This window comes from Bos mutus, chromosome 7 (genome assembly GCF_027580195.1).
Source record: "Bos mutus isolate GX-2022 chromosome 7, NWIPB_WYAK_1.1, whole genome shotgun sequence".
Classification (NCBI taxonomy): Eukaryota; Metazoa; Chordata; class Mammalia; order Artiodactyla; family Bovidae; genus Bos; species Bos mutus.
Window position 1 is genome coordinate 42,783,299 of NC_091623.1, and position 15,102 is coordinate 42,798,400.

A 15,102-nucleotide genomic window follows, 5' to 3' on the forward strand; every position below is an offset into this window, starting at 1 on the left:
GGGGTGCAGGTGACTACCAGGAAGAAGAAAAATAACATGACTAATTTTCACACAAACTGGCGTACTTCACATAGCTGAAATACTGCAATTTCTATTTGGCCCTCAAGAAATTGATGTTAATTATTTATAGGTAAGTTCTCTTTGAGGGTGTGTGTGCGGGTGTTCAGTCACTTCAGTCATGTCCAACTCTGTGCAACCCCATGAACTGTAGCCTGCCAGGCTCCTCTGTCCATGGGGTTTCCCCAGAGTGGGTTGAATTCTGGAGTGGGTTGCCATGTCCTCCACCAAGGGTTCTTCAGAACCTAGGGATTGAGTCGGCATCTCCTACCCAGTTCCTGCAATGCAGGAGGATTCTTTAGCACTGAGTCACCCTGGGAGCCCCTTTGAGTGTATACTCCATTTCATCTCTGACTAGAAATGTTTGTCCGATTCTCATCAGATTTGCAAAGAGGTCATACATCTAGAGCTTAATTTAGTGCTGACCATGTTCCAAGTACATGGAGCCAATAAGCATACTGTTTAAAAATAAATAAATAAGACTCTCATGATCCAAGGAGGGTGAATGAGGATATTCAAATAAAATGTGATAGAATATGTCAGAATGTGATAGATGCTATGAAGAAAACAAAGCCAGGTATAAGAGAGAGAGTGGTAGGAGGTGTTACTTTGTCCCGAGTGTTCAGGGAAGACCAGGGAATGAGTGAGATGATGTTTGAATACTTTCCTCCAGAAAGAGAGATAAGGAGCTAATGAGATGTCAGGAAAACTGTGAGCCTGCTACAGGGAGCTGCAAAGGACCTGAGGAAGATGCTTGTTCCATGTGTTCAAATGAAAACAAGGGAGCCAGTGGGGCAGAGGAATAATCAAGGGGGAGTGATTAGAGATGGTGTCAGGGATGCTGAGGAGCAAGGTGGCCTCCCTGCTACAGTTGACACTTCAGCACATAGAGAATCCCTCTTCCATGTGGTTCCTTGCACCTTATGAATTTAGTTGTAAAACCATCCTATGAATTATTCAGATACCCTACTTAGTCCCATCAGTTGAGTGAATTATGACTTCTGTATTATAAGTCATCTTAATATATGAGTTCAGGTGCCTCCGCTTTAAGAACCATTTTCCCTTCACAAGGAAGGGCACATACACACACACATATACACACACACTCACAATCGTGTCTTTCTGGTTGTGGTACAACCATCATTGGCTACCCAGATCCACCCTCCTTAGGCTATAAGTGTTTACAGATTGGCTGGTCAGATCAAATTATCATTCTCTGAAAGAATATATAATTGTTACCCAAAAATTCCAGTTTATAAACTTCCCATGAAACAATAAACTTGGAGTTCACTTTTGGTATGGCCAATTTCTGCTTAGTATTTAGAAAAGAATGAAAAGTATGAGAGTGAAAGAAAGAGAGAGAAATGAAATGGACATTTGGACACTAAGGGGAAAAATATCCAATAAGCTCAAATGACCACTGAGACAATGAAATAAAGAAAAGTTTCCCTGCTTCATCAATATTTCAACTCCAGTGACATCTCCTTGATACCCAGAAAAAATAATACAGAAAAATATATTTCTGCCAAGGACATAAACAGTGATATAGATATGACTTGAAAGATCTTACAGTGTGAATATCCTAAGAGGAAAATAAAAAAATTTGAACATAAACTACCAATTTAAAATCAGAAATAGACAAAATACAGCAGAAATTGGACATATTTTATCTGAAGCATATAAAACAGTAGAAGGTTTCTTTTCCTTAAGGACTTTACCTATTTGTTTCCTCCTTTTCATAAATAATACTTACTTTCTAATTATATTGGAAGCATTGTATGCCTTCTATTCCTACTAAAGGGATTTGTCTGGTGGCTCAGAAAGCAAAGAATCTGTTTGTCAATGCAGGAGACAAAGGTTTGATCCCTGGAGTGGGAAGCTCCCTTGGAGAAGGAACTAGCTACCCAGTCCAGTATTCTTGCCTGGGAAATCCCATGGACAGAGGAGCCAGGCAGGCTACAGTCCATGGGGTCGCAAGAGTTGGACACAACTTATTGATGAAACCACCACAACCATACCATCTGAGATTCCAATATTACCATTTAATTGTCAACCTTGATGCTTGCATTTTCACTTCTTTAGTTTTATATCATACATAAGTACATTAATATTAGGAAAACCAGAAAACAACTACAATGACCTCTGGCCTCTGGGCTATGAAAGATTGGTCCTCAGGTGACCTCAACTACACACTCCTGGTTTCCATCCTCTCTAATGCTGCCCTGCAGTGTCTGTGGAGCTCTCAGACTCACCTGCCTACAGATTTTATCACTTCTTCCCTGTAGAAGTCAAAATTCCTCCCTAAATGATTACTGATGCAGACAGAATTTTGTCCCCAAATATGAAAACAGGAAGTGATGAAATCAAGCATTGACTCCCAGACAGATGTAGAACTTCAAAAGCAAGAACCAGGTCCTCCCCAACCAAAGTGGTAGAAGCTGAGGGACCACAGCAGAGGAGATATTTACAGCTTCCTGTGTAAGCTCATTAGGCATGTTTCCTCTGGTTACTCCAACCTCTAACTACATGATTTCCTTTGGGGACACTTCTGGACAGAATGGATTTTTTTTTTTCTATCTGATTCACTGTTCCTAAGACACTATATTATAAGTTAGGTGAATTCATTTTTTATCACTCCTTCCCCTTTAATTCTCTTGCTTCCAAAGCCCTAAGGTTCCCAGCATGTCATCACATCTCTGAGAACAAATTTTTCTTTAAACTGTAACACTGAGGATTTGTCTTGATTAGGTCCCTCTGATCTTTAATGCTTTGATTTGTGGCAGGGACAGAACAACTGAAATCTCTAAAAATTACTATTCCTCTCTTCAAAAAGGGGGATAACTTTCCCCTTTTTAGTATAAAACCATGGTTATTATACTCCTGGATCCATGACAGTTTCTCCAGGCCAATTAGAAATTTCCCAGTTATATCAGAAGTCAAGAACTATCATTTAGTCTGTCATTACTAAATGTTTGTAATTATAAGAGAGATATTTATATGTTGATATGCACCATAAACTATCATAGCATATTATGTGTGTGTGTGATGTGCTCAGTCTTGTCCAAATCTTTGTAACCCCATGGACTGTAGCCCTCCAGGCTTTGCTGTGCATGGGATTTCCCAGACAAGAATACTGGAGTGGGCTGCCATTTCCTTCTCAATGGATCTTCCTGACCCAGCAATGGAACCTACAGCTTTTACGTCTCCTGCATTGCCAAGCGGGTTCTTTACTAGGTCCACTATACATACATACTGCGTGTGTGTGTGTGTGAGTGTGCCACAGCCTGCATGGGTGCTTGGGAACATAGCTATGAGTCACAGCAGAGGCTCAGACATGAAGCAATGCCTAAGCAGGGCCATGGTATCCATTACTGATGCCTACATGGGCTTAGCATCAGAAGCAACACCAATCACTGACAACAGCTAGATGCCACAGCCCACACCCCTGTCCATGCCAGAAGCCCATGCATGTCTCAAGTCCCTTGTTTTGTAGGTCCATCCCATGGCAAGCACAGCAGACCAACTGAAGGGACAAAAGAGCTCCGGACACAAAGATGCTTCTGAGCATGAGATGGTCAAACAATGATGGTGCTTATACAGACAGAGTCAGTGTGCATCTCAAGCCCTGCCCAGGCCAACAGGGTCCTTGCCCCACCCTATCTAGAGTGCCACACACTAGCACTTCTTGATCCAGCACTGCTCCCCTCTGGGTCAACAGTGCTGGTACAGGAGTGGGGAAGCACACACTTAGGGGGAACAATGTCAGCTCATATGTGACCCTCAGGGCTTCTGCTTTAGCAACTTGAGACCTGCCTCCCCTCCATTAGGCCAGTAATGGCCACTAAGCTACGGGAAGCCATATCTCATACCTGGCTCAAGCCCTAAACCCTCCATACCTCACATCCAGATGATTGCAACCAGTACACCCTGGAGAAAGTCATGAATTGTGATAACATCAGATCCAGCTCTTCCAACAAAGCCAATGGGCACACATCAATGGTATATGACTGTTCCCACAGAAAGACACCACTTCAAGACTGCAAGGGTTAACTGTGGCAAATAATTTCAGATAGACAGACAAAGATAGAGAAAAGGAAAAGACAGAGAAATTTATCCCAACTGAAAGAGCAACAGATCATGCCTTAAAAAACAACTAATGGCCAGGACATGGAAGCAACCTAGATGTCCATCAGCAGATGAATGGATAAGAAAGCTATGGTACATATACACAATGGAGTATTACTCAGCCATTAAAAAGAATACATTTGAATCAGTTCTAATGAGGTGGATGAAACTGGAGCCTATTATACAGAGTGAAGTAAGCCAGAAGGAAAAACACCAATACAGTATACTAACGCATATATATGGAATTTAGAAAGATGGTAACGATAACCCTGTATACGAGACAGCAAAAGAGACACTGATGTATAGAATAGTCTTATGGACTCAGTGGGAGAGGGAGAGGGTGGGAAGATTTGGGAGAATGGCATTGAAACATGTAAAATATCATGTATGAAACGAGATGCCAGTCCAGGTTCAATGCGATACTGGATGCTTGGGGCTGGTGCACTGGGACGACCCAGAGGGATGGTATGGGGAGGGAGGAGGAGGAGGGTTCAGGATGGGGACACATGTATACCTGTGGTGGATTCATTTTGATATTTGGCAAAACTAATACAATTATGTAAAGTTTAAAAATAAAATAAAATTAATTGAAAAAAAAACACTACAATTTAAAAAAAACTAATGAAAGAAAAAAAAAAAACAATGTAACAGATTTGGAATTCAATGCATGAGTAAAGATGATATAAAACTCCATTTTCTCAAGCTAAAGTGATTCAAGGAATCTTCCAAAGAAGTTTTACTTTCAGTATTTGCCCTGTGTATTTTGTTAATAAGTGAAAGACCATAAAATATTTAATTCTGTGGAAAAAAGGATAGGGAACCATAACATAAAAACTAGTTAGTACTGAACACTGCAAGAAACAAAATGAACAGGAACTAGAAATAATTAATAGTATACCAGGTGATATAGAAGAATGCATAAGTTAACTGAAATATAGAATCATGGAAATGAATCAGAAAAGATAAAAACAAAAGAAAAATGAGATAGTGTGAAGGGTGTTTTGACTACATTAAGAACACCAACACTGGCATAATCGAAGTGTCTAGGAAGGAAAAGAGAAAAAGAGAAGGTAGTCAAATGTGTTTGAAAAACTTATGGCTCAAAACTTCCCAAACCTGAATAAAAAAGCAAATTCAGGTTCAAGAAGCAAAAAGCACCCCCCCAAAATTATAGCAACAAGGCTCACATCAATATGCATCAATTAAAACTGCAATATTGAAGATATGGCTTTCTAAAAGCAGCATAAGTAAAGCAGTGTCATATAAAAAGGAACCCTGTAAATCTGTCAGCTGATGTTTTTTTCTTTTTTCTTTTTTTTTACATTTTTTTGCAGAAACATTACTTGTCAGATGGAAGAAGTCAGATATACTTAAACTGCTGAGAGGGAAAAACCTGCAAACTAGGGCATTCTACCCAGCAAGATTATCATTTAGAATTGAAGGAGAGATAAGAACTTTTCAGACAAGCAAAGACTAAGATAATTTATCAATTCTAAGCCTACTGTACAAGGAATGATGTAGAATCTTCTCTAAGAAGGAAAAAGGCATAACAAGTGGCAAGAAACTATATGAAAGACAAAAATCCCACTAGTAAAGGCACATGTGCAGAAAAGCTGAAGATCAAATCACTTAAGCTAGAATGAAAACCTAATAAGCAAAAAGATTTTCTAAAGTCAATTATATCCACAAATAAGAATTAAAGGGATAAATATGGAGGCCTTAAATATAACAACAAACACACAAATGTAGGTCAGGGAGGGAAAATGCAGTGCTATTTGAAAGTGCAGGAACTTAAAAGACAGCCTGTTTTAAAAAGTAAATAAAGTTGTAGGTCATCATACAAAAACCCACTGTTTACCATATACCATAGAAACATAACTAGATAAACAAAAACTAGAGAGAAAGAAACACAAGCATATTACTTTGTTTTTCAGTCACTTAGTTGTATTCAACTTGTTTCGAATGGACTGCAGCACACCAAGCTTCCCTGTCCTTTATCATCTCCTGGAGCTTTCTCAAAGCACACCACTTTGATAACTAAAATCATCAAATCTTAAGAAACACACAGAAGAAAAAAACAAGAACTAAAAAACCAAAAACAAGTAACACACTGGCAATAAGTAGCACCTATGGATAATCTCTTTGTGTATCAGTAGACTAAATTCTCTAATAAAGAGACATTATTCTTAATAAAGTCTTCATAAATCTATGATACCCCACCAAAGAAAGTGTTGGAAGTCTATTGAATGGCTAAGTCATTTCCAAATAAAATAAGATTTTGAAACAATTAAAAAAAAAAAAAGAAATGAAATTTCCAAACATTTTTTTATCCAAAGGCATGTAAATTGTGGAGTAGGAAAAAATAAAAACTCGGTACATAAGACTGAGAATAAAGCTTAATAAAGAAAGTGCCTAAATTATATAAAGATGCTGAATCCAAAGACAAAAAGAAAATTGGAAATCACAAGTAATACCTACAAGGAGTGAATTTTACTTCACAATAATCAAAGAATCACAATTTCAGGTTCAGAGGCTTTGAGTTATGCAATCCAGGGCACTAGTATAATAGGTCTTTTATACTTGGCATCAAATATAAACTCTTCAGAGCCCCCTTTATATCTTTGTTCCTCAGACTGTAGATGAAGGGATTCAGCATGGGTGTGACCACAGTGTACATCACCGAGGCAATTGTACTTGGATGTGAGCTGTGGGTAGCAGCAGAGCTAAAGTACACTCCTAAGACTGTAAAATAAAATAGGAAGACAACCGAGAGGTGGGACACACAGGTAGAAAATGCTTTATATTTCCCTTGAGCTGATGAAATCTTACATATGCAGGAAACTATTTTAGAGTAAGAGTAAAGGATACCAGAAAAAGGACCAACACCCATCAGTACAGCTGCAAAATACATTACTATGTTATTAAGAAAGTTATCAGAACTGGCAAGTTGTATCATCTGATTGAGTTCACAGAAAAATTGGGGGATTTTCACAGTGGGGCGGAAGGACAATCGCAACACCATTAAACTGTGTAGCAAGGAATACAGGACACTTATAAACCAAGATATTAGAACCAGCGATCCACAGAGCTGGGAACTCATGATGACCATGTAGTGTAGGGGTGGCAGATGGCCATGTACCGATCATAGGCCATCACAGTCAGGAGAATGTCATCTAATCCTGCAAAGAGAATATAAAAACACATCTGGGTGATACAGCCTTCATACGTGATTACTTTACTCTTGGTCTGGATGTTCCACAGCATCTTTGGGATGGTGGTGGAGGTGAAGCAGATGTCCACAAAGGACAGGTTGGAGAGGAAGAAGTACATGGGGGTGTGCAGGTGATGGTCTGAGCTGACGGCCAGGATGATCAGCAGGTTTCCAAACACAGTGACCAGGTACATGGAGAGGAAAAGCCCGAATATGAAGGGCTGTAGTTTGGGCTCCTTTGAAAGTCCCAGAAGAAGAAATCCTGAAATTTGTGTATTGTTATTTGCTTCCATGGGGTGGAGGTGACTACCAGGAAAAAGGAAAATAATGACAATTTTAGCTCATACTGCTATAATTCACATAGATGAAAGACCACAATTTCAATTTCTATCTCAAGAATTTGATATTAGTATTTTATTTACAGATAAGTTCTCTTTGAGTGTATGTGTATATGTTTAACGTCTTCAGTCATGTCCAACTCTCTCCAATTCCAAGGACCATAGCATGCCAGCCTCCACTGTCCATGGAATTTCCCAGGAAAGAGTTCTGGAGTGGGTTGCCATCCCCTCCTCCAGGTGACCCTCCCAAACCAGGGATTGAATCCGAGTCTCTTGAAGGGCTATTCCATTGCAGGTGAATTCTAAACATCTGAGTCATTGTAGAAGCCCCTTTGAAGGTATGCTTCATTTCATTTCTGATTAGGAATTTTTGCCCCATTCTCATCACATTTGCTAAGAGGTCATATATTCTAGAATTTAAAGGTGATATTCCTTCACTCACTTGAGAAATACATATTTTGTGCTGACCCAGTAGAAAGTGCTGAAAAATAAACCTCTTGCAATCCAAGAACACTGAATGAGTATATTCAAATAAAATACTATAGAATATGTTAGATGTGACAGATGCTATGAAGAAAACAAAACCAGGTATAAAAGAGAGTGGTGGGAGCCGTTATTTTGTTCTGAATGTTCAGGAAAGTCCAGCAAACTAGGTGATGTTTTAACAGATTCCTAAAGAAGAAGAGACAAGGAGCTGGTGTGATGTCAGAAGTGTGTGCCTGGAAGAGGGAGCTGCCAATGCTAAGGACCTGAGGAAGCTGCTTGTTCCACATGTTCAAGTGCAAACAAGGAAGCCAGTGGGGCAGAGGGATAAGCAGGAGGGGGAATGATTAGAGATGGTGTCAGGGATGCTGAGGAACAAGATGGCCTCCTTCTACAGCTGAACCTTCAGTCCACAGAAAATCCCTCCTTCCATGTGTTTCCTTGCACATTATCAGTTTAGCTATAAAACCATCCTGTGAATTAAAAAAGATTCCCTTCTAAGTTCCATCTGTTGACTTAATTTTGACATGTGTATATAAGTCATTTAGCATATGAATCCAGGTGCCTCTGCTTTAAGACCTGTTCTCCATTTCAAGGCATAAGTGTGCATGCACACGCATGCACACACACACACAGACAAATATACCATGTTCTTCTCGGTTGTGTCACTACTATGCATTGGTCACCCAGATTCACTCTCTTTATGTCGTGAATGCTTACAGCTCATCTAGTCAGAATTATATATTCTCCAAAAAATATATAATTTTTCCCTGAAATTCCCAGTTTGTAAACTTCTCATGGAACAATAAATTGGGGTTCACTTTTGGTATAGCCAATTTCTGCTTGGTATTTAGAAAAGAATGAAAAGTACGAGAGTGAAAGAAACAGAGAGAAATGAAATGGGCATACAGACATTAAGGAAAAATAATATCCAATATACTCAAATGACCCTGAGACAATGCAATAAAGAAAAGTTTCCTTGCTTCATCAACATTCCACCTCCAGTGACATCTCTTTGATGCACAGAAAAAAAAAAAAAAAAAAGAACAAAAATACCTTTTGTTCAAGGATGTAAATAATGATACAGTTATGACATGGAACATCTTACAGTTTGAATATCCCAAGATGAAAAGAAACAATTGGAATATAAACTACCAATTAAATATCAGAAATACAAAAAATACAACAGAAGTTAGATATGTATTATATGAGGCATATGAAACAGTAGAAGACTTCCTTTCTAATGGACTTTCCCTATTTGTTTCCTCCTGTTCATAAATAAGATCCTTATACTTACTTTCTTGGAGAAGGTAATGGCACCCCACTCCAGTACTCTTGCCTGGAAAATCCCATGGATGGAGGAGCCTGGTGGGCTGCAGTCCATGGGGTCGCTAAGAGTTGGACACGACTGAGCGACTTCACGTTCACTTTTCACTTTAATGCATTGGTGAAGGAAATGGCAACCCACTCCAGCGTTCTTGCCTGGAGAATCCCAGGGACAGGGGAGCCTGGTGGGCTGCCATCTATGGGGTCGCACAGAGTCGGACACAACTAAAGTGACTTAGCAGCAGCAGCATACTTAATTTCTACTTTTACTGGAAGTATTTTATACCTCCTATTCCTTCTAACTGGATTTCCCTGGTGGCTCAGAAAGTAAAAAATCTGCTTGTCAATACAGGAGACATAGGTTATATCCCTGGCTCAGAAAGATCCCCTGAAGAAAACAATGACAACCCACTCCAGCATTCTTGCCTGGGAAATCCCACTGAGAGAGGATCCAGGTGGGCTACAGTCTATGGGGTCACAAAAGTTGGAGTAACTTAGCAACTAAACCATCATCATTCCTTCTGAGTTTCCACTATTACCATTTAATTGTCAACCTTGATGCTTATATTTTCAAGTGTAAGGTTCACTTTCATTTTAGACCATACATAAGTACATTAATATTAGGAAAACCAGAAAACAACTACAATGACCTCTGGCCTCTGGGCTATGAAAGATTGGTCCTCAGGTGACCTCAACTACACACTCCTGGTTTCCATCCTCTCTAATGTTGCCCTGCAGTGTCTGTGGAGCTCTCAGACTCACCTGCCTGCAGATTTTATCACTTCTTCCCTGTAGAAGTCAAAATTCCTCCCTAAATGATTACTGATGCAGACAGAATTTTGTCCCCAAATATGAAAACAGGAAGTGATAAAATCAAGCACTGGCTCCCAGACAGATGTAGAACTTCAAAAACAAGAACCAGGTCCTCCCCAACCAAAGTGGCACAGGCTAAGGGACTGCAGCAGAGGAGATGTTTACAGCTTCCTGTGTTAGCTCATTAGGCATGTTTCCTTTGGTTACTCCAACCTCTAACTACATGATTTCCCTTGGGGACACTTCTGGACAGAAAGGATTTTTTTCTGTCTGATTCACTGTTCCTAAGACACTATATTATAAGTTAGGTGAATTCATTTTTTATCACTCTTTCCCCTTTAATTCTCTTGCTTCCAAAGCCCTAAGGTTCCCAGCATGTCATCACGTCTCTGAGTAAAAAATTTTCTTAAACTGTAACACTGAGGATTTGTCTTGATTAGGTCCCTCTGATCTTTAATGCTTTGATTTGTGGCAGGGACAGAACCACTGAAATTTCTAAAATATACTATTTTCATCTTCAAAAATGGGGATAACTTTGCTACTGCTACTGCTAAGTCACTTCAGTCGTGTCCAAATCTGTGCAACCCCAGAGACGGCAGCCCACCAGGCTCCCCCATCCCTGGGATTCTCCAGGCAAGAACATTGGAATGGGTTGACATTGCCTTCTCCAATGCATGAAAGTGAAAAGTGAAAGTGAATTCTCTCAGTCGTGTCCAACCCTCAGTGACACAATGGACTGCAGCCTACCAGGCTCCTCCATCCATGGGATTTTCCAGGCAAGAGTACTGGAGTGGGGTGCCATTGCCTTTGCTAGTTTATAATAAAACCATGGTTAATATACTTCATGGAGTCACAATAGTTTCTCCAAGCCAATTAGAAATTTCCAAGTTATATCAGAAGTCAAGAGCTATCCTTTAATCCCTCATTACCAAATCTGTGTACTTGCAAGAGAGGTATTTATATGTTGATATGCACCATAAACTATCTTAGTGTATTATATGTGTGTCTGTGCTGTGCTCAGTCACATCTGAGTCTTTGTGACCCCATGGCTGTAGCCCACCGGCTCCTCTGTCCATAGGATTTCCTAATCAAGAATACTGGAGTGGGTTGCCATTCCATTCCCCCAGGATCTTCCCAACCCGGGATCAAACCCAAATGCCCTGCATTGCAGGCAGATGCAACAGGTGGATCAGGCAGTAAAAAATCTGCCTGCAATGCAATATATATATATAGATATAGATATAGATATATAGATATAGTTATATAGTGTGCTTGTGTATGTGTGTGTGTTTGCCCCAGGCTAAGGTTAGTGGATACTTGGTCACCTGGCTGTGAGTCACAGCAGAGGCTCAGATATGAAGCAGTGTTTAACCAGGGCCACAGCACATATCACTGGTGCTTACATGGGGTTCACATCAGAAGCAACACCAATCACTAATGACAGCTTGATGCTACAGCCCACACCCTTATCCATGCCAGAAGTCCATGCATGTCTCAAGTCCCTTGTTTTGCAGCCCCATACCATGGCAAATACAGCAGCCCTCCTGTAGGGACAAAAGAGTTCCAGACCCAAAGATGCTTCTGAGCAGGGGATGGTCACCCATTGATGGTGCTTACACAGGCAGCACATCAGACGCAGTGTGCATCTCAAGCCCTGCCCAGACCAACAGGGTCCTTGTCCCACCCTATCTAGAGTGCCACACACTAGCACTTCTTGATCCAGCACTGCTCCCCTCTGGGTCAAGAGTGCTGGTACAGGAGTGGGGAAGCACACACTTAGGGGGAACAATGTCAGCTCATATGTGACCCTCAGGGCTTCTGCTCTAGCAACTTGTGACCTGCCTCCCCTCCATTAGGCCAGTAATGGCCACTAAGCTACAGGAAGCCATATCTCATACCTGGCTTAAGCCCTAAACCCTCCATACCTCACATCCAGATGATTGCAACCAGTACACCCTAAATAAATGTTTGAATTGTGATAACATCAGATCCAGCTCTTCCAACAAAGCCAATGGGGACACATATATGACTGTTCCAACAGAAAGACACCACTTCAAGACTGCAAGAGTTAACTGTGGCACACAATTTCAGATAGACAGACAAAGATAGAGAAAAGGAAAAGACAGAGAAATTTATCCCAACTGAAAGAGCAACAGATCATGCCTTAAAAACAGCTAATGAAAGAGAAACAGTGTAACAGATTTGGAATTCAATGCATGAGTAAAGATGATATAAAACTCCATTTTCTCAAGCTAAAATGATTCATGGACTCTTCCAAAAGAAGTTTTACTTTCAGTATTCACCCTGTGCATTTTATTAATAAGTGGAAGACCATAAAATATTTAATTCATATTGTTGTATGGCAAAACCAATGCAATATTGTAAATAAATTAACCTCCAATTAAAATAAATAAATTTATATTTAAAAAAATATTTAATTCTGTTAAAAGACTTATGAGCACAGTGCTAATTTTAACAGGGAATTATAAAATAAAAACTAGTTAGAACTGAACACTACAATAAATGAAATGAACAACAATTAGAAGTAATTAATAGTATAGCAGGTGATACAGAAGAATGCATGTTAACTGAAATATAGAATCATAGAGATGACTCAGTCAGAAAAAAAAAAAAACAAATGAAAAATGAGAATAGCTTGAGGGATGTTTGATTATATTAAGAACATCAACACTGGCATAATTGGAGTGTCCAGGAAGGAAATGATAAAAAGAGAAGGTACTCAAAATGTATTTGATAAACTTGTGGCTGAAAACTTTCCAAACCTGAATAAAAAAGCAAATTCAGTTACCAGAAGCAAAAAGCATCTCCCCAAAATGACAGCAACAAGACCTACACCAAGATGCAGCAACTTAAACCACGAAGTTAAAGATATGCGTTTCTAAAGGCAGCAGAAGTAAAACAGTGTCATACAAGATGAAAACATAGAAGTTTATCAGTTGATTTCTTTTTTTTTTCCCCAGAAACTTTGCATGATAGAACAGAGAGGCATGCTATGTTTAAAGTGCTGCGAGGGAAAAACCTTCAAACTAGGGCATTTTACCCAGCAAGATTATCATTTAGAATTGAAGGAGAGATAAAGAACTTTTAAGACAAGCAAAGACTAATAGAATTTATCAATTCTAAACCTACTCTACACGGAATGATATAGTACCTTCTCTAAGAAGGAAAGGAAAAGGCATAACAAGTGGTAAGAAACTATAAGAAAGAGAAAATCCTGCTAGTGAAGGCAAACATGTAGAAAGGCTGAGGATCAAATCACTTAAGCTATTATGAAAAGTTAATAGACAAAAAAATTCTAAAATCAAATATAGCTATTTTAAGAATGAAAGGATAAATAAGGAGGGGTCAAATATGGCTTCAAAGACACAAAATTAGGGCAGGAAGTTAAAATGTAGTGCTATTGGTATGTAAACAAACTTAAAAGGCAACTTGTTTTTAAACATAGATCATCCTATGAAGACACTTTGTTTACCATACATCAAAAATCTACACTAGATAAGCAAAAACTAAAGAGAAAGTAACACAAGCATATCACTAAATAAAATCATCAAATCATAAGAGAAGAAACACAAAGAAAAAAGAAAAACAAAGAACTATACAATCAGAAAACAAGTTAACAAATGGGCAATAAGTAATACCTACCAAAATCCTCTTTAAAGCAGCCAGTAGATTAAATGCTCTCCTAAAGAGCCAGCTTAAAACCACATATTAGAAAAAACTAACATCATGACACCCAGCCACATGACAAGTAGAAGGGGAAAAGGTGGAAGCAGTGACAGATTCCTCTTCTTAATCTCCAAAATCACTGTGGACGGTGACTGCAGCCACGGATTCAGAAGATGATTGCTTCTTGGCAGGAAATCGATGGCAAACCTAGACAGTGTGTTGAAAAGCAGAGACATTACTCTGCCAACAAAGGTGCTTATAGTCAAGGCTATGGTGTTCCCAGTGGTCACATATGGTTGTGAAAGCCAGGCCATAGAGAAGGCAGAGTGTGGAATAATTGATGCCTTCAAACTGTGCTCTGGAGAAGACTCCTGATAGTCCCTTGGTCTATCTAACTCTGGTCACTAACTCTGATCTCCCAGCAAGGAGATAAAACCAGTCAGTCTTAAGGGACATCAACCCTGAATATTCACTGGAAAGACTGATGCTGAAGCTGAAGTTCCAGTATTTTGGTCACCTGACGCAAACAGATGACTCATTGGAAAAGTCTGCTGCTGGAAAAGATTGAGGGCAGAAGGAGAAGAGGGCATCAGAGGATGAGATGGCTGAATGGCATCACCAGGGCAATGAACATGAACTTCGGCAAGCTCTGGGAGATGGTGAGGGACAGGCAGGCCTGGCGTGCTGCAATCCATGGGGTCACAAAGGGTTCGACATGACTGGGCAACTGAACAACAACAGACGAAATGCTTTAATAAAAAACTTTACTCCTAATAAATTCTTCATAAATTTATGATACTCCTTCAAAAAAATGGAATTTCCAAACATGTTTGATCCAAAGGTAGGAAAATGGTGGAGTAGGAAAAAAATTTTAAATGTCTATATATAAGACTAAGGATAAAGCTTAATAAGAGAGTTCCTAAAATTGTATAAAGATGCTGAATTCAAAGAAGAAAAGAAAAATGGAAATCCGAGGAAATAAGTGCAAGGAGCAAATTTTATTTCACTATGATCAAAGAACAACTTCTGATTCTAATTCTTTGAGTTATACAATCCAGAGCA

The 15,102-nt window shown here is 39.4% G+C and overlaps 1 protein-coding gene across 1 annotated transcript; it reads right to left on the minus strand.

The window, feature by feature from the left end:
- Nucleotides 1–6,739: 6,739 nt before the first annotated feature.
- On the minus strand, nt 6,740–7,686 carry LOC106701630 (olfactory receptor-like protein OLF4). The gene is given in 2 exon segments (XM_014483392.2): nt 6,740–7,299; nt 7,302–7,686. Coding segments are annotated over 2 exon segments (945 nt in total).
- Nucleotides 7,687–15,102: the final 7,416 nt, after the last annotated feature.